This window comes from Taeniopygia guttata, chromosome 1 (assembly GCF_048771995.1).
Source record: "Taeniopygia guttata chromosome 1, bTaeGut7.mat, whole genome shotgun sequence".
Taxonomy (NCBI): domain Eukaryota; kingdom Metazoa; phylum Chordata; class Aves; order Passeriformes; family Estrildidae; genus Taeniopygia; species Taeniopygia guttata.
This window is the reverse complement of record NC_133024.1, coordinates 15,400,528-15,421,425: the sequence shown is the minus strand read 5'-3', so window position 1 is coordinate 15,421,425 and position 20,898 is coordinate 15,400,528. Positions and strand designations below refer to the sequence as shown.

The window sequence follows — 20,898 nt, the reverse complement described above, 5'->3', positions numbered from 1 at the left end:
CAAATTCCTTGGGTAATCACTGCCAGTGCCTCACCATGCTCTCAGTAAAGAATTTCTTCCTAATACTTAATAAAAAACTATTGTCTTGAAACTAATATTTGTAAAACTGTTTTGCTGTGTATAAGTATTTTGTAATTATTGTGATTCACTTATATGTCTTATTTAAATGAAACATTTAGTTTTAAGTTAGCAGTTTCTTCCCTATCAAAGAAAATTTAAGTTCTTACATAGAATCTGTCTGCATTTCTGCCTTCCCTGAATGGTATGGATCTTGATGGTTTTCTGATAAATTTTGTTTATTTTAAATTACATAAAGTGCTATATTTATCCTGTGGATTGCCTTTACTGTTATGGGAAGCTGTTTGAACCTACTGCTTTGTTCTTTCATCCACAGATCCGAGGGAAATACTCTAATGTTTTATTTTTTGCTATCTAATGTGGCTAGTGCTTTTTGAAATCAGTAGTTAGTTTTGTACTTTTATTAATGTTCCCCTTCTTGATTTTTTGGTGTTTGGTTTTGTTCTGCAGCATCTCTTTCTGTTCCTCCTGTGTGAGGCACTAGTCTGAATGAAGAGACCTGTTGAAAGGAATGGAAATAGGAACAGTTCTATTAGTAAAATGCTGGATTTTTATTCCCCTCTGCCCCTCCTCATTACTCCTTCAGCCATTAGTTATCTCTTGCTTTTGGATCATTTTGTGAACATGAAACCTCCTGAGGACATCTCTCCATGTTCACCTCTCCTTAGTGTGCAGGCATAAGTCACTAACATCCACAGGTGCTGGAGCCCTGAGTTGCTCTAAAAATGTTGAATTTTGTTGGTCCTATATTGCACAAAATCCTCATGTGTATGTTCAAAAAGGCTGCTTTGGAGTTGGTTTTTGTGGTTGTCAGACTTCCATGCCATTCTCCCATTACATTTAGGATGTTAAAGTAATGACTGAGTTCTATCTGGGTGCTCCAAGACCATTTGCACTGACTAAGTTCTTTGTCCCTGAGGAACAAAGCAGACAAGGGAATATTCCTTTTATTGATCCATGTTACTGTAGATGTGTGCATTAAGTGGTAACTTGAAGGGCAGTAGAGTGACCAAAAGAGATTGAAGGAATTTGGTCTTTACACCCCACTCGGTGTTTTGTGCTCTTGATTCTATGCCTGCTGCCCACCTACATATTTATTAATTTCCTTTAAATACGCCTGGTCAGGCTTAAGACTAGCATTTTCAGCTGAAATATGGTGCAGTTGTTTTCACATACAAAGTGTTGCCTTCTAGGTCTCTTCACTGAAAAGGAAGCTATCAGGTAAATGTGTAAATCCTGATTTTCCTAGCTGTGCCTCTCTAGTAGTGAGAACACCAGTCCATGGGAACCTTGTGTTTAACTGCTGCTTGCAGCTGTGCTGAGAGCCTGCGTGGCCTCAACACTCCTGGGCGATTTCACATGAAGTTCTAAGTGTGAGGATGTAAATGTAATGGAGCCTTCTTTTAATCTCAGCTCTCTAACTGTAATTTCCTCGGGGTGTTTTATTTACTAATATGAAAGATAAGCTGCTGTAGAAGACCAGACATAACAGCTCAGCTTAGTTGTCTGCAGACAGGCATTCTGATGTGGTAATACGTGGAATGGTAATGTTGCACTTTAGAGCTTCTGTAAAACAGCTGTGCAACTGTTTTAGAAAGCAGCTTATGTCTTAGGAGCCTTAAGTAGGAAATATCATTTTGTTGGTAATAAGAAGTAAAAGTAATGCTGATTCAAAATGCTTGTCCTTAAAAGCAAACATTTATTAAGCCAAGAAATGGTGTTTAATCTCAAAAGGGGTGGGGCTGGGGGGAGTTTTTGTTTGTTTAAGATTTACTTGTTTTTAAAGTTTTTCTTGGTTGGGAAAATCACTCTTTTTATTATTAATTCCTGTAATCAATTTATTTCATTCTTTCTAGCCTGCCTCATTCCCATTTTACAGAAATCCTTACAAATCTTGATCTTCAACATTTTGGTCTGCTTATTTTAAACTTAGCTGAGTATTCTGCTAGCAAAACTTTGCAGCTCCCTTCCCTGTTGGTTTTAGGTGGGTTTTTTTGAGTAACAAAATAGATAATGAGAGAAGGTCACAGAAGCACTATAAAAGCAAAAAAGGGTACTACCAAGAAAGTCTCCAACTCTCCTCTTTCAGAAGGGTCAGGAAAGTTTGCTTTCAAAGGTTAATTTTATATGCCCTGATCCTTTTTTATTAATTTTTCACTACTTAAATTTTAAAATGCACTGTTACTATGCAAAACCAATATTGTGTGTAGTAGCTAATCTGAGTTCAGAACTTTAAATGCTCTCTTGTAACAAATGCCAAGTGTTTTTAGTAATATTTTGTAACCATCCTTTAGTTCAAGATTCTGTAGCTCCTGTCACAGTAAGTTACATTAGGGAAGCATCTGTGTTTGTGTGAACCAGCACTTGGTAATTAATTTGCCACTGTTCAGTCAGTTGGATTTACCACTTAATTGGTTGAATTTCCCTGGCCATATGAAATTCTTGCTCTCACAAGTACAGCATGTACGTGATAATGTACTGTTCTCCTTCAGTGCATGTCAGCATCTCACCATGCAATCAGCCGTGTTTGCTTTTCCCACTTGCCTAATGACAGCATGAAACCCCCTCCCACTACTGTTTTTCAAAATAAATCCTTGAAATGAAAGCTAGGCTCTTAATGTCTGTCTACCATTAAATGATCTTGTGTTCCCCAAACTGTTTCCCAGGAGATGAACTTAATTGTATTACAATCATATTACTCAGGCACCAGCTCAAAAGGGGGTGTTTGTAATTTCTCTGGGATTCAGGGAGCACCTTTGAAGAACAGAGTAACTTGTGTAGTAAAGGAAGTGTAAATTTAGCAACTTCATGCTAGGCAGTCTTTTGGCAAACAACGTTGTCTTTGAAAATCAGTAAGTAGATTGAAGGCCTAGCAAAATAGTTACTGAACCAAATTTAGTTTGCTGAAGAGTTGCCTAATAGTTCTCAATAAAGGGAACGAAAGATTTAAAAAATCAAGGAAATTGGGATGTGTGGAGGAAATTTCTTTGGGCTGGAGTTACGCTAGTGAATATTAAAGAAACTTAAGCCTCATGAAGCTCAGTGAGGTAACCACAATAAATGATTGAAGTGGATGCTTGGTAATACAGACTGTCAAACTGCTTTTACAGAGCAAAGAGAGTTGGTGCTGAGAGCCTGATACACTAATCTGTGTGGCCTCAGTTTCCTTCAGCATGAGCCTTTCCAAGGGCTTTTCAGTCCTTGGAGCACGCTGTGCACTCTTGGCTTTGAGGTGTAGTTTGATCCAAAAATGAATTCAGTTCATGTCCTCCTAGCCAACTCTGCCATGTAAACAAAAGCACTGTTAGTGAGGATTATCTTTAAAATACCCTCCTGACCTGAATTAATGCACAAGTGGAGGCATGCCTGTACAAATCTAAGAGGGAAACAATCCTAAATTTTTCAAACCATGGGATTGGAACCATGTGAAAGAACAGCAGAACTTGGCAAGAGGTCTCCACAAGCCAAGGTTCCCCAGGAATAATGCCAATGAATTATTTAGGAAAAATACAAGTTTGTAGTGTGCTGCACTTGGAACTGTGAAAATTTGTTCCACAAATACAGGATATAACCATTGGACAGGGTTTAAGGGGTAACACTTCCAACTTGAAAGAAATGGCATAATGTCACTTGTGAAAAACAGGCAGTCATCATGAGTAAATAATAATAAATATTAAAATCTTTGTGTCAATAATAAAATAGTCTGTGAGGCATCACTGCTGTTCTTGGCATCATCTATATTTATGATCACACAGCTTTAAAGATGTTACTAGGAAAAGAACGTTACCATTTTTTTTCTTCTATCACTCTGCAAATAAATCTCTCTTTGTTTTAATCTTATCCACCAACATTTAGTAGCATAAACTGAAAAGGAAAAAAATGTCTTAAAATTAGTGTAATGAGTAACAACTGGAATCAACTAACCAGAAGGTGGATGTTGTTTTCAGTGATAGCAACATGCCAAGGATTTTGTTCATCGTGTATTACATCATCAGCAAATTACATTAAAGCATTTTGGACCCAACTGAGCATTTCTGTCTGTGAGGTGATGTTGTTGGCCAGTCATTAATTCTTGCTTTAGAGGAGTAAGGATGGGTGAAAGGTTTCTTTTCAAGGGTGGAATGTTTCTGCTGAGAAAGGTGTGCTTTTCTCTTGTAATACTTGTTTTCATTCCCTCCTCAGCCCCCTTTCTCAAGGCAGTCTTTTACATCCTTAGACAGTTTTCAACAGAGAAGTGTTACTCCATTTTGAGATGCCTGGAACCTATGCATAATTGTTTTCTAAGTCCTCTGCTGAGCTCTAAATCAAGAGTAAGTTGGCGCTCTAAAAAATTTTGGCAGCAGTTTCAAAGCAGGCTAAACTGATCTATAAACTAATCCAATCTAGTGGTTAGAAAGTATTGCTGTATTTTGCAGTCTTGCTATTTCTCTCATTGGTACCATTATAAAATAATATCAATCACTATTATGTTAGAAAACAATTGCAGAACAGCCACTTCAGTGCTGATTTACCACTACTATTATAGGTACATATACTACTAATATTATGAAGTTATGTTGTAGCTTTACAGTTCTTGGAAATTAAAAGACAAATAGGCAAAATCTAATCATTCAAGTTGTAGGAATATTTTTAAGCACCAAATTTCCTTTTTACCCATTTCATTATTACTAAAGTAATGCTTAGTACTCTTCTACTCTGTCATGCAATGATTTAAAAAAGCATTAAGCCCCCCCTTTTTTGTGGGTAATAAGTCTCATGCTTTCCTTGAGGTGTATGTTCTGTCATCATGTCAGGTAATGCATTTAAGTAAGTCCTTAATTTATGCAGAATACAAACTGTCTGTGTGATTTCTTAAAGGTTGCAGCAATGCCTGATTTGTGAAGTGAATGGCAGATGATTTGATACTGGCATCAAACTAAATAGGAATACTTCAATCAGTTCCTAATATAAAGAAAAACTGACAGCTTTATCCAGAGAATTGATTTACCACAGAGATAATGTAAGCCTTTATTTTCAGCAGCAGTTCAGCACACCCTGAAAATTGGAAAGCACAGAGTACCTCTACTATTTATGAACTACACCAAGTCCATTCTCTAAATACCATCTTCCATTGCAGAGAAACCCCTTCAGTCTTCTTAGTCATATTTTATTGGACCAGAGCTGTGCAGTAAATAAAGAAAATATTTCTAAAGAACAACATCAGATAAAAAGACTGTTGCAGGCTCATATCCCCAGTAGCCAGAAGTTTCCTTGTGATGGCATTGACTTTGCTGGAAAAGCTTTTCTGCCTTGACTTTACTAACAATGAATGCTTGAGTGAAGAAACATGGATTACTCAGAATTTTTGTTCTGGGGTATTAAAAGAAATCTTCTTTCCTTTATTAAAAGTTTTGTTGTGTTTGGCTTAAAAAGAAAAAAAAAAAACACAAAACAAATGAGTGTGTGGGAGGGATCAGTTATGCTGTTACTTACCCAGCTAACCAGGCAAAGTCCAATCAACAGTCACTTGAATTCTTATAAACTTGTCCTTTGAGATTTCTGTCTTACCCTTTTTCTGTGTGTTACACAGACTGTTTACTGTTATGTGGAACTTGTGTGCCAAGAATTAGACTCTGTTCTGTTTGTTCTGTAATAAGATTGACGTATTTTCTCCCTGTTTGGAATAACTTATGGATATAATTTGCGTACATAAGAAAAGGTCTCTTCTTTGTTTTCTCTCTCTCTCTCTCTCTCTCTCTCTCTCTTTTTTTTTTTTTTTTAATTTCTTACTGGGAGCTTAAATGGAGAGGAAAATAAGTTGTTCCATGAAACCAACATTAGCAGCCAAAAGCTTTTATGATCCTGTTTGTCTCAATCCATAAGAATTCTGCTTGATAGAGACTGGTGTACTTATTCATTTTTATATACAGAATATTTTGCATCATATTTCTCCAGACACTAATTATTCCTTTCAGAATATGCTTATACACCCACTTTATATATATATGTACATCCTCATTTTCAAGCATTTTAAATTATATTTTATAAAGAGTCCAGAACATTGGGTTAAAAAATATTCTGTGTTGTGAAATCCAGCAGAAAAGACAAGGGGCAGCATTGGTGTGTCTGTAGTCAGTGGTTCTAGGAAGCCTTGGGGTCCAGGGACCTGTTTTAAGAAATCTTTGAAAGGTAGTTAAGAAAGGCAAGTCTGCTGTCCAGAGGCTTAAATTTACTGTACATAGACTTGTACCACAATTCAAAACTGCCTAGTAAGCTGCAAATTTAAAAATGTCCTTTTGTGGACATGCATGGAAATGTGGTAAGCCCATTAGAATAGTAATTTGATTTTATATTTGAAAGCGTGTATATTTGTAGGTAAAAAGGTGTATAAAAGGTGTATTAGAAAGATGTATATTCATTTTTAACCACACATCTGATATTTAAAAGACATTCTAGTTGGAAAAGTGTTAAATTAATTACAATGTATAAGTAGCTGGTAATGTATTTCATGGATTTCTTTCATGGATTTGCATGTAAGACACCTTTTTTGAAAGCTTCTGCATTCTTATGAATACTGAATCATTTGTGCTGCTTTTTACAATATCTACAATATATGTTAGACTTACAGCTTACTGAAGCACTTTGTTTAACCACAGTTTTTTGTGGAAGGCTGATTGTCTTACTTAGCAGGTGAGCAGACTCGGAGCAGGATGGTTTTACAGACACCTCGTTACACTAAGTGCAGACTTTCCTGAGTTCCAGTTAGGGTAATGAGGTTTGCATGCATTAACTTGGTAAGAAGACGAGTGAGCTTAATCCTTATTTTAGATTCACACAAGTTTAATTGATAGGAGGTGCTGTCAAAAACATCTTGGGAACTTCCCAGGCAAGCTGTTCCAGTCAGCTGAAAGTTCTATATAATTCTTTTGGAATTATATACATACATCCCACCACAGTATGAGGCTTCTGAATGCTTTTTGTTCCATGGCCAGGTGCAGCTGAAGCCTGCTTTAAAAAAGATTCTGTAGGTAGGTTGGTGGTTTCTTATTTTGTACTTCACAGTTAGTTTCCCCTTTTAGCACTTTTGCCGCTGGGTAGGTGTAGATGTCACAAATTTACAAGTGAAAACTAAATAGAGTGGAAAACAAACAGAAGAAGCTTTCCAAAAAGATGATTTAAAGATTTTAATTCCTAGACTGAAGTTCGGCCATAGGTAGCACTGTGTAGAAATCTTACCCAAAAAGAATAAAGAATAAATTTACAGGTCTCAGAAGCTGCTGTTTAGCCCCATGAGTCATTTCCAGCTGTCTTCTGCAGACATGAAGACATTTGAACAATAGCAGCTGACCACGTGGGTGTCTTTTAAACCATTTTCAGTAAATCAAACAGAGGAACTGTGTGTTTACAGTTAAAGGATGAGGATTGCTGGAAGTTGTACAGCACATACTTTACAGCAGGAGGTCATGGCTAGATAGAAAATAATCCTAGAAATCCTTGCTAACATCCTTCATCTGTATAATAACATAGCCAAGACCAAACTCTTCCATTCTGTTGGTTGCCTTCATTTTAAAGTATAGATTAGAGATTTGAAAGTCATCTGTATTTGTTTCAACATCTGGACAACTAGCATTGTGAAAAATGGCTAGGAAATATTACACACCATGACTCCTGTACACATATTTATTAATTCATGGTCTCATGGCACCATTAAAAACCTTGCCATAATAGATTACAGACTGTAAAGGAAAAAGACAGGTAAGGGCCTGTTCATTTTTAAAATACTTGCTATTTATGCCACATCTACCTGCAGACATGTTCTGTAATAGCCTGGAAAATGGGAGTGCTTATTACCAAGAAAAAGTAGTAGAGCTCTGTAAAATATTTTGATAGATAAATGCATTAACATGTATGAAATGAAAAACTGAACTTTGCTTTTGCATAGCAGAGTTGCATCTCAAAACTTATTATTGTTATGGTCCACTTATTATTGTTGTGGTCCAACAATGGAAACAGTTTGAGGATATCGTTTTCATTTAATAGTTTTGTGAACTGTGCTTGCAGGCAAAAGATGTTTCATTTGGATGTTTTAAGACTACATTTCTCCCCTAGTTATTACTTTAATGTATCAGGAAAGTTTTAAAAAAAGAGTGTGAAAGGAGGGCTCTTCCTAAACCAGCATGATGGAAATTTGCTTTCCTTTTTGGTATCCAAACAAAACAAAAGATTTGATTCAAGATTTTAGGAACCCATAAAAAGGAGGAAATACAAAAAGCACAATTAAAATTTCACCATCTGCTCACTCTAAATCAGCAAGGAGAAGGGGGAGGTTTCTCTTCTGCACAACCATTATAATCAGAATTGGAGTAGAAAAACTAAGTGAATGTGGAATAGGCACAGCACCCTCCCCTCTCTTACTCAACATTCAAGTGACACTCTGGGCAGAATGAATTATGAAAAAAGTTATTGAGAGCCCTTGCTTGACATTTTCCTCTTCTCTGCAATTCTATCCCTCTGCAACTGTGTTTTAATGGTTTCTCCCTGCCTTTGGTGTTGCTGTATTACCTCATGTGGGCCACATGTGAGCACTTCAATCTGAGGCAGAAAGGAACCTGTTTGCCCCATCTGTTTTGGCTTGCACGTGTTGGTGCTGCTGTTAATGCTGGCAGCTGTGCTAATGTGTGAGGCCACCTGCCACATGGCAGATACTGCAGCTTTGGGTAAAAGCTTCCCTTTCCCCCCTTTGCTGGAAGTGTATGTGGCTACATTTGCCATTTTATTATTTTAAATGTGTCAAAACTATTTACTCTAAGGTTATGTGATACTCAATTACTCCAAGGTACAAAAAAAAAAAAAAAAAAAACAGAAAGGGATTCTCTAACCTGTGCCATGTTCATCTTTTATTTTGATATAGTTTTAGTGTGCTGATTAGTTTTTAATATTTTTGTTATTTGCCTGCAATAGAACTGTCCTTTGGTACGTTCCTGTATTATCTGCTTTTAGATGCAGTGAAGAAAGGAGGAACAGATTTGTTTGGGATTTGCATTTCTGATGAGGTTGACTCTTTGTTCTTGGACAAGCAGAGCCCTGGTAATGCTTCGTGCTGCCCTGTGGTGCCCCTCTGGGCACGTGTGGACAGCCTTTGGATAGAGCAAGGTGTTGTGATTGCCTCTGTGTCTGTGTGCAAACCACTCACCATATTATACTTAAATACATCCTGAGGTGATTACGAGGATTAATTAATGCTTAAGTTCTTTGAAGACACCGGATGCTTTATAAATGCTAATTATTATATTCAGGTTTGCTACCTTGCTATTCAGGGATTAGATCTTACTTAGGCAATAGGTAGGGAAGCTAAGAGATGTATGTGGCAAAGAAGAATTAAAAGTAATAAACAGTCACAGAGTGTCTAAGCCTCCCTGCAGCCTGTTAGTGCAGTCCTAATAAATTGCCACTTTTCTAATCTGGTTTGGGAGCCTAATTACTTCTATTTGGAATGTCAGAAGGAGTGTTTCCTCTATAATGTTCCATTGGGAGCTGCTGTTACATTTTGCAGTTTGAACTCCCACTGCCATTTCTGTGAGAATTGGTGACTATGTATAGGTTCTCTAAAAATGTGGCTTCTTGTTTTCCTCTATGCTGTTCTGGAATTAAACATTCTGTGGCTTTGTGCAAAGCCTGGGGCATCTGTATCAGTGAGAGAATTGTCTGCTCCTTGTCTGGACACTGAAAACTGGATAGAACCTTGTGTACTAAGTGCTGGTCCCCTGAATAAAGTTTGTGGCTGGTTTCTAGTCCATGAGAAAGCTACTTTTTGTAACCTGTGATCCAACCAGGTCCAACCAGCTAGTCCCAATTTTGACTGGTTAAAAGTTCTAAGTGCACATCCAATATCCAGCTGTGTCTGTGTTTCTAAATTCCACATCAAAGCGGTATGAGACTTGGACTATACAAAGCAGAACTGTTTGCACATTTCTTAAAGATTTGTTCATAGCTGAGGACAGAAAAGCAGACAGCAAGGGGTTTTTTTAGGCTGTTTTATTGCTGCTGCTCTGCAGATGGGCCTAGAGTACCAGCTTCGTATCTGCCTGTCACAATGACACAGTGGTTAAGAAGGAGGTTTGGATATGGATCAATGTGAACAAATGGAAAACACCTTACAGAAGAGAGATCACTGGCATAGGTTACCCAGAGACCTTGGAGCTGGAGATATTCAAAAGCCATCAGGACGTAGTCCTGGGCAATCTGCTCCTGGTGGTCCTGGTTGAGCAGGGGATGGACCAGGTCACTTCCTAAGGTCCCTTCCAACCTCAGCCATTCCACAGTTCTGTGAGATGGCACAAAACAAAAAGGAGCTGATAGAAAGGTATAAAGTGGAGGCAGTCACAAAGAACAGGAGAGATGCTCACAAAAATGACAAAATGTGGTTCTGAATTTAAAATCCGTGCATCAAGGCTGGTCTGTTTTACCAGTAGCTCACACTCAGTGATCATTAAGCCTTTGTGCATCACCTCGATCTATAAAATGAGGATAGTATTTGTCACTGTGCTGTTGCAATGGCAAGGTCATGTGTAGGTAAAGTTTGATGTCAAGAGTGGCCACAATTCTCCGAGGGAGAAAAGCGAAGGGTTTGGTATTGAAAAGCCCAAAACAAAAAACTACCAAACTCCTTTCTAGGAAGTAAACTTTTTAAAAGACAGGGGAACCCCTTTCTTCCAAGCCACTCATCATCAGCAAGCGTTGTCTGAACTTCCTCAAGTAGCAGAGCGGAGAGAGCTGAAGCCGCAGCCGCTGCTGCCGTGTAGCTTCGTTCGGTGCCAATTTTTACAGCGCTGGGCAGCAGGCACAGATGCTGTGGCAGCCACGCTGTGCCTGGGACAGCACGAAGCCAGTTCCTGACTTTGCATGGGCAAACGAGTGTAGGATCTCCAAGCTGGCCCGACTTACAAAGCAGTAGGCTGGCGTTTGCAGTCAGTCAGGACTGCCGATTCTCAAAGCTGCCTAACCTTTTTCTTCAGAGGTTTGTTGTTTGTTTTGGTTTTTTGGTGGTTTTTTGTTTTGTTTTGTTTGTTGTTTGGTTGGGTTTTTTTACCTCTGATCTTTTCTCTTTGTTCGCACTAATTATGACCCATTAACTTAAAAAAAAAAAAAGGCAACAAACCCAAACCAAAGACAACGTGCCACCCTCCCGGCGCGGGGGCGGCGGGCCCTCCCCCTCCGCGGCCATCGCTTCCCTCCGCGGCCCCGGGTCCTCGGCAGGGGCAGGGGCAGGGCCCCCCCGCCTGCCGGGGCGCGGATGGAGCTCCCCGCCGTCCGCCTGCCGCCGCCGCAGCCACCGCCGCCTCCGAGCGCGGCTCTCCGGGCCCGCCCCGCCGGCAGCAGGGCAGGGGCGGGGGCGCGGAGCGGCGGCTCCTCCCCGGGGCGGGGGGACGCGCTCGCCGCCGCCGCCTCCCGCCGCCCCTGCCGCCGCTGCCGCAGCTGTGGGGACTCGGTGCCGGGCGGCTGCTGGCAGCGTCTCCCGTCCGGTCCGGTCCCGGGGATGTCCGGCGGGGGCAGCCGGCGGCGGGCCGGCTCCTCCTGGCACAGCACTTTCTCTCGCTTCTTCTCCAGGAGCCCACCCGGCGACGGGGCGGCGAACAGGTACGCGGGGCACGGGGGCGGCGCGGTGCCACCTGCGCGGCCGGGGGACACCGGGGAGCACGGGGGGCGCGGGGCTGAGCGGGACTCGGGCCGTGTTGCGACACTGCTGGGTGGCGGGGCAGCGGGAGGAAGCGAGCGTTCTCCGCGGGGAGCCGCGGTCCCGGGGCGGCTCCTGGGACAGCGGCGGGGCGGCGGCGAGCCCGGGGAGCTGCGGAGCGGGCTGGGTGCGCGGCTGACAGCTGCTGCCGGGCCGGCAGCGCGGGCTGGCCTGGGGCAGCGCTGCCGTGCGGGCACGGCTGCTGCCGGGCGCCGGGGCGGGGGCGCTCGGGGGCTCCCCGGGAGGTGCAGCGAGCACCCCCGGCCCCGCCAGGCTCGGCGGAGCCCCTGTGGAACCTGCTGGGAGCAGCGCACCCCGCGGTCAGCGTCCTGTGGCCCGGGTCGCAGCCCCTTCCTCGGAGACTGAGAGCAGGGCAGGGCGCTGAGGGCTTTGTTTGTTTTTCCTTTTCAGTTTTCACGCTGGAAGTTTTCTTTTGGACTGGTGTAAATCAGGCGTTAATGCAACATAAATATTACTGATGTGTTTAAGTCTCAATGCAAATTTGTGGTTTATGGAAACTTCGTTATTAATAATTTTTTAGCGCAGGGAGTCTTTACAAGATGAAAAGGTTTGGAAACTTCTTGTGTATTTGTTCCTCTTTTTTTCTTTTTTTTTTTTTTTCATTTTGGTGCTGATTTCTGTCTGTAACTAGGAAAGAAGCACAGATAAGTTTCCTTCAGTTTCTCAGGCAGCCTCATTGTCGGCCCAAGTTAATGAGCATATTTTTGTGGTGAAAAGGTGTTAACTGCCTAGTAACTTCCTCAGGTGTAGTATTTATCTTTTGCTTTTAACATGTTGGTTTTAATCTGAGTCATTCTTGATATAGGGCATAGGTTTGTGTTTAAACCGACAGTAAATGCTGTTTAATCAGATAGACAGTGGCTATCACAGTAGTTCTTTCAGTGAAAAGCTGTAGGATCTTGCGTTGCATATTCTCAGCAATCATGGAAAATACAAGAGCTTATTGCTCTTTTACACTGAGCATCTTCAAGAGTCTTGTAAATGCACCGTGAGGACTTTTAACGTTGTGGGGTTCGTTTCACTGTAAGCATTTGACATGCCAGTGCACCACCAAGGATCCACTGGTCTTTTATGAGCAGAAAACGTTGCTTTTTTATTTCATAGAAAAAAGAAAATGGGAGCAGGCTTCCTGCATCAAGGACATCTTTACAACTGCTGGACTAGCCTGGCTGTTCTGTCTGGTGGGGGTGGTTAAGATATGGGAGAAGGCGAAGGTTTGGATCTGGCTGAGGACCTGGAGAGGCAATGGGACAATGGGAGGACGTCTTGCCAGTTCCCTACAGCTGTGGTTTGGGATAAACCAAAAGGCCTAGCGGTCAGCTTGGTGAGGAGAGGAGTGATGCCACTTCAGTGGTTTGTACACTGTATGGCCGCTCTGTAGGTCGCACTCATGGCAGACCTACTCCACTGAACTTGGGGCTGCAGTCTAATCTCTGTCCCAATCTCAGTTTCATTTCCTGCAGCCAAGAGCCTTTTCTTTATTCGGAAGCTGGGATATTCCGCGCAGGTACGAGAAGGCTCTGGGCCCTTGGCCTCGTTGTTGAGCTCCTCACAGGCTCGCTGCGGGGTGGTGGCCGTGACTCCTTGCTGGAGCGGAGGCAGGCTAAAGCCCTCTCCATCCCAAGTCCCATTTGGTATGTTAAGGAGCTTTTCCTTGTGCCGGGCTGCAGCGTGGCACGTTCGTCAGGAATGCTGACGTTCTCGTATTTGGTTTCCACTGGCAGCCTTGTTCGCAGATTAGCGTAATTGCATACATTACCGACCCGGGCTGGCATGAGTGCCGCAGGTTTGCTCCTCGTGTTTGCTCAGCGAGCTCGGCCGTGCAGCAGAATGGGTCCCTGAACAAAGGGGGACCAGGGCTGCCCTGGGTGTTTGTTGTCAAGGTGTGGAGTGCGTGGGTGAATTGGGGAATGCAGCTTTTGTGAAGGGCTAGGAGAATTGTAATGCACTGGCATGGAATCTCCTTCAGGTTATTGGTAGGTTATATGTTGGAACCAAGTCTGAGATATATATATATATATGTATGTATACTTTTCTGTGGATGTATTTTTCTTACTGATGGGTTGCAGAAAAGTAGAAGACTTAAGCAGAGGAGGAGCAGTACATCACATACACCCTGTGTGCCTGCACTGACCTCTGGAGACGTGCATCACACTTGACGCCTCTGCAGAATGTGATGGTTTCCTGTATTTCAAAAGCATGCAGAAATGAGCCTCTGTCCATCCAAAAGTCATTCTCCATCTGCTCCTGCAAATTAGGCAGTGGTGGGTGGCTGGAAGCTGCCAGCTTTCCTTCCCCCATGAGCAGAGCTCCCCTCCTGCTTCTGAGCCTGTTCAGATTTACTGGTAAAAACCACAAGAACCAAAATCCAAACCTGCTGTGGCCCAGGTTTAAAATGGGAGGAAGGGGAGTTATATAGTTTGTTAATCAGTGTCTTAGACTCTTCTGAGAACCTCGTTTGACAAAAAGCTTATGTTAATAACTCACCCTTTCAGCAATTTGTAGCTCGGATGAACATGAGACTCGCTGGAGACTTGCTTGCTTATAGAAAAAATAAGCTGTGCAGGTTAGTTGCAAGTTTTGTGGCAGCAAAAAGCGCAGCACATGCCTTAAGAGTTCACTTGGCTTTTACATAAAATGTAGCCAAATGGAAAGCATCTCCCACACACCCAGTGCTTGCCTGCTGCTTAGGTGTGTTCTGTGGAGTTGGGGCTGCTTTGAATGGCTTCAGTGCTCTTCATCTCAGGTCTTTATCATTGCCTTCCTTCAAAGGCAGTCATTATGCTGCTGGACTATTTGCTATTTTCAATAATACACAATTGGTTATTGGTTACCACAGTGTTTGTCCTGGAGCAATCTAAATCCCCAGGGTGACAAAACCCAATTGCATTTTCACTATTCTAATAGAAGTCTTACAGTTTTAAGTTTTTTTTTATTAATACATGTATCTTTAGTCCATCTGGAAGAAGACACAGCTTTTACACTGTAAGTCTACACTGTGGATTCTTTCAGAAATAAATGTGACCTTTCAGGGGGGTGTGACACTTTTCACTGAGGTACCATCAAAATGTCCTTTAAAATATAGGTGCACTTCATTAGTTATTCTGTGCAGTGTTTTGCAGGTTCATTTCAGATTTCTCTTTTTCTCTACAAGCACTTTTGGCTGGTCACTACCAGTGCAAGTTTGGTTTGTCAGGATATTTTGTCTGCATTGCTGAACTATACCAGAGACACCAAACAGGGAAGAGCAACCTTTTATCTGGTTTAAAAGAATTTTGTGAGGCTGATTTGTTTGTTGGGCTGAGATTGTTCCATTCATCCATTAGTATCTTACTGAGAGCTTTAACAGATGAAGAACTTTGTTTATTCTGCCTGAGGAGAGATTAGAGAGGCTTTTTCTTCCATTGGGACTGCCAGTCATTGTTCCTGTTTACAAAGAACATGTATTTTTGTAGTTGTAAAAACTGTGCATTTGAGGGACTGCTGGAAATTGATGGAAAAGGGAGTAATAAATTTCAAACCTAGTTCTTCTGAAATTGCTGCCTCCTGACTGGGTTTGATTCAGATGCCATTGGCATCTGTGAAGAAATCCATTGTCTGCTGAAAAAATCAGTCTCTGCTTTCTAATAAAGAACCTTTCACTTTCAAAAGCCAGAGCAGGATTCTTTGTGTTGTTAAAATTTAGCTTATTTATGAGACTACACGAGGGATGGTGGTTTGTGGAACCAGCAAGAGCGATACTCCAACCGTATAGCAGAATTCAAATTGGACTTACCTAAGTAAGGTGCATTCTGAAATTTTTTTGTGAATTTGTTAATTTGGGGTTTCTTTCTTCTTTTTTGCTTCCTAGATTTTTCTTTTATGGCTTCCATTGCAGGATGATTCAAAATAGTATGAAAGGCCCTGGTTCAGCAGGGTACCAAAGTGGTTGCCTATAATGAAGCAGGTAAATAGTTCTGTGCACTCTAGTGGGACTGCCTGCTTGATCAGAACACGTACTTGGATGTCTCGTGGGACTGAGACCAGGAGGAGCAGGACCAGCAGCTGGCCATGTGTGTGAGAGACATTTCCTGAAGGAAATGTTACAGGAGCCTTAATTATAATGGAAGTTCTCCTTGGCAGAAACAAAGCAACGTTTTTCCCACTATTTTAAATCTTAACAGCGTTCTCTCCTTTTCCAGTTATTGGTGTAAATGCCAGAGTTAATGCAAAAGTATTTCCAAAACAGCTACAAGTCTGTGGTTTTAAGGAACAGTTTTACAAAGATCAAAACTCCTTGGTCTTCTCCTTTGCTGAACAAAAGGCTCCCAGGTGGTAAAAAATTAAGATTCCAAAACATGTTGCTGTAGGGATTGTATTTCTAATTATTGCAACTTCTTAGAAGGGTGCTGCTTTTAATTTCTGAGGGGCTTTTGGATTTTACACAGTTCAGTTAGTATATGCTGTTATAATTGCAGACAGTAGCACAGCACTGGGTTGCTCAGGCTTTAACTCAATTCTTCTGGTATATTAATTTTCATTTCTAGTATAATTTTTATCTGTTCTAACTGGCTTTGCAGTATCACTTTTGAAGACTTAAGGTCAGAAATGTTGACTTCCTTACTCATTTCACTTTCTCATGTCAGTTTCCAGATACAAGATATAGTCTCCAATAGTTTTTTATTGTGATTTCATGACTTGCCTTCTTTTGAAATAGAATGTTGTTTTTCTGAATGTTCCACTGCTTCTTGAGTTGATAAACTATTTTTCCAAAAGCAGTAAATCTGCTTAAGGAGGTCTTGATACCTAAGTGTGTAAACACCTTGGGGATCTGCACTTCACCTATGGACAGTGTTGCATTGGGGAAAAAAATGTAGGAAGAAGTTATTTTTTTGTGAGCACACAAACAGAAAAGGCAGGAAGAATTGCAGTAATAATATACTTTTATTTTAATCATCAGTTACAGGCTACAAATTTGGCCATATAACTTATTTTGGTAGGAATGGAAAATGCATGCCTTCAAAAAAAAAAAAAAAAAAAGAGTGGTCTTTGGTGTCTGTAGGACCTTTGCTTGCTGGTTTATATTTTGTGAGTGAAAGATGGGAGTTCTGGAGAGTAATTTCTTGGGTTGAGAGAGTAGCCCTCTGTATCTCTACCAAAAGTTTTCTCCTCCAGCCTAACTAGGAGAGCTCGCTACATTTTACTGGTGACACCAGTCTCTCTTGCTTGTTTTTTCTGGGGTACTTATCCCTAATGAATCTTTTTGAAATTCTGGTATGCTCTGTTTATCAGAGCAACAGTTGCTGCTCTTTAAAGCTGCCCTGGATTACTTTTTTTTTTTTAATATCTCCTATTTTTATGCAATTTTGTAAGTACGCTGTTGATCCCCCACCCTGCAGACATACCCTTTGCAAACAGTTCTATTCCCCATTAATTTGATAAATTTAATCTTAATAAATGGTTTTTAAATCCGTTTCTGATATTCTACCAAGTGTTTGTGTTACCAGTAACCTATCTATGTCATAAGAATGCTGGAAACTGTCTAACCTATCAGACTGGCAAATAGGGAGCAGATTCCATAGCAGTGTTGGTTACTATGCCTGACAGATGCCAGAAGGAAAACCTTGATGTAATCTGGTATAATCACACTGCCCAACATTGGAATAAGCTCTGCTCAGAAACATTTATATTTCTTTCTCCAGCTTTTGTAGGGCTGTTCAGTTCCCTCACATGTAAAATTGATTAAATTATTTAGCAAGGGTCATCATATTTATTTTCCTTAGTTCTAGCCTTTAAACTTAAAGGTACATATTCAGTGTAACAACATGGCTTGGTTCTTGAATTTTTTTTTCTTGTAAACTTTCACTGTAAAATGTTGCCCATCTGTGATTTTTCTGACGTATTTATTTTCCATTATAGTTTTGGTTGTTTGTTTTAGTCTTCATTTAATACTAACACACTTTGTGTAGCTGACATAAGCCATACAACACAGCACTGCTGTTGCAGAACATGAAGCTGACCCAGCTTTGCTGCACAAGCAAAAAACAGTATGTAAATCAGCAGCAAAAACAGGTCTGAGAGGAAAAATTGTTTCAGTTAAAACAATCTAAATTGCTTATTGCTGTCTGTAATCAAACCAGTTTTGAAATGAGGGCATTTTAATTGAATATAATACATTTTGTGCTATTTCAACACTTAAATTAATCAGCAATTGTAACACTTCTTCTGCCCGAGTTCCTGCTTTCTCCTCCTCCTGGCTTTATTTTCTCTTTGCTTATCTTTCTCTGCTTTCTTTTCCTCCATTTCCCTTCTGTATTTTTTTTAATAGCAGCTTTGCTTTCCTATGACCCTCTAATTTCAAACTCAGTAACTCGTTTTTATAATTACCATTTGTTTTAATGTCTTCAGTTCATCTCCTCTATGTGTGTGGCCTAAGCTTAAGCACAGAAGCAGCAGCCAGAAAGTTCACATTGAAATTTTTGTGCAGAATTCTCCCTCTCTCTTTAAGACAAGCCCCAACAGCCTTGCCAGAGACTAGAGGCAGATTTTGTCACTGCTGCTGTTTGGTTTCCCAAGAAGTGTACTAGCCTGGGAATCTTGCTGAGAAGTTCACTGGAAATTTCTAATGTATGAACTTTTCAGAAAAGGGCAACATGGTGGTTTTGGTGGAGAGGGAAACAGAGGAAGGAGGTTTTAATTAATTCAGTGGGGTGTTTGTCTTCTAAAATGCTAGCATTTTTAATTTCTGTTAAATACTAACATATTTTAGCTGTCATTTGATGCACAAGCCAATTTTTTGCATTCAGTTGATTTCTTCATATCTTGTTGCCACTGATCTTTAATATTTTCCTTTCAGTTAATTTAACAAATATTACTATACCCTTGCTCATATTCCTCAAGGTATATGCCAGAAGTTTGACTCTTAAAAAATTTACTGTTTACATTAAGTTCTGATCGTTCTTCTGGCTGCGCAGCACAAAAATAGCTTCATAAGTGTGATGATAGTGCCTAGAGGAAGACGTTTCCCTTTAAAGTCTATTTTATTTAGTTGGATTAAAGGAGAAGGATAGAAAAATTGATTTACTAAGTCTCCCAGGCAACCTGAGAAGTTAATAAACATGGGATTGATTGTAACATCACTCAAAGATGGGAATTGTCAAGATCAGTTTTGTTTATGAGATTACTGCTTCACTTGACAAACTGCTGAAATGCCATTCTTAGATGCTTAAGACTTTGCACTGATGCCCCACTTGCAAATATTTGCAAGTGTAATAGCATCAGGCTAAAGCTCAACATACAGAGGAATATTTTAAAAAATCATAATAAATAATTTTCTACTTGATCTGTTTAAAGAAAATGAAAAGGATGTGTTTTTGAATCAATTTAATATCTTCACAGATAATTTAAAAGAGGACAAAACTGTAGCATGTGAGGTTAGCAGATGACTTGAGTGAAAATTATGGAAATCGCCATGTAGATGACATTGGAAACAAACTGAGTTGCCATGGTTGGCAGCCAGTTAAACATGAGCTGCCAAAGTGGTGGCTCAGAGAAGAAAATACAATTGGGTGTATAAATAACAAACCACGTATATTCTGTGGATGCTTTGGTTACTGCAGTACCAAGTCCAGTTTTGGTGTCCATAATTTAGCATGAAAAAGACCCTGGTGCTCTGAAAAGATCTCCAGAACAGCTTGATGTCAGGAAAAACTCCCTCACAGACTAAAGTGAAGTAGCTCAGTGGAGTTTAGTTTAGAAATGACAATGTTCAAGTTTGAGGAATGGCTCTGCCTCAAGGAATATAACTGGAAGGGAAATCAGATTTAAGTACTTTATCTTATAGACCTGTGGTTTCAAGAGGTTATTTGAATCTGAGACCTTTATAATCTGTCCCGCATATATGTAGATTGATTGAGAAATGAGACTTGAATAGTTAAGCCTAATATGTAGTGAATTTAGTAGTAGTTTACATGGAAAGGTCTTATTTACAGATAAAATAATTTTTCCATAGTTTGTTGTTTTCCAACCACAGCTCATAACTTCTTGTCACGTGTTAAAGGCTTGATGCAGGTCTCCCTTGGTGAAATTTCATAATCTAGATTATGTAGGAGGCCAGCTGCAGTAATCGTAAGAGTCGGTATGGCAAGCAGGGTAACTGGTATATATATCTATATAAAAACATTAATTTAAAAGTCTGAATTTTTTTGCAGTCATCTGTTTAATTACCACTTGGAAACTGGGACAAAGAAGAAACCAATACTAAGCAACCTATGGCTCTTTGCAGTTTTATAATAAAAATTTCATTACTACTGCTGGTTTGTGGATATGGTGTGAGAATTCCTGTAATGTGCTGAAACTTCATTGAGGTCTTGCACATCTATATTTGATGGTATTATTAGACTTGTGGATTTCCACTCATTTACATTCTTCAGGTAGGCTCTTAGACAAATGGATTTTAAAGCACTAGGTGATGAAATCCTTGTTTCAGTGTTTCTCCATTGAAATATCTTTCTGGAAGGTCAGCACTGCACATGTAACTGTTGGCACAAAGTAGAATTGGAAAGAAGTAATGACATCAGAACCACATGAGTGTATTTCCCAGAGAGGGCTGTTAGGTTTGTTCAGAGAGAAAGGAGAGGCAGGGGTCAGGAGCTGGCCTTACACCCCAGAATGAAATAAAGAAAGTAAACCTAAAATACATCTTTGAGGTTGGGCATTGCTTATTCTCTCACCATTACGAGTCATCCCATTAAATTCCTGAGTTAATCTGAGAACACCAGTTAAAAGCAAACAATGCCAACTTTATGTGGTAGCAGGGTGGGTTTGGCTACTCAGGGAGTCATCTGTCCCTAAGAGAGGGGAGCTGGCAAAGTGCTGGAGCACTCACCTGGCTGGTTACATGTGGACTTCATGAAAAATAAATGCTGGAGCTGCATTGGAAGAGATTTTATTCCGAGCCCTGGGAGAAGTATATCCACATGTCAACATGCACAAGTGCTGTGGTGGTGCTGAACTGAAGTTCAGCTTTAGTCAGCTGTCCCCGTTTCCTTAAGGGAGTACCCATTAATTTCCTCCTTCCCAAACAGCACGAGGCTGTCCGTGCCTTC

General features: G+C 40.6%; 1 protein-coding gene across 1 annotated transcript in view; it reads left to right on the top strand.

Annotated features, from left to right (window-relative positions):
- Positions 1-11,335: 11,335 nt before the first annotated feature.
- CRYBG3 (crystallin beta-gamma domain containing 3) overlaps positions 11,336-20,898 on the top strand; it is a 79,853-nt gene continuing 70,290 nt past the window's right edge. The window contains exon 1 of the mRNA XM_030263801.4: positions 11,336-11,694. Coding sequence (XP_030119661.4) covers positions 11,351-11,694 — 344 coding nt within the window. The 5' untranslated portion in view covers positions 11,336-11,350. The remainder of the gene's footprint in view (positions 11,695-20,898) is intronic.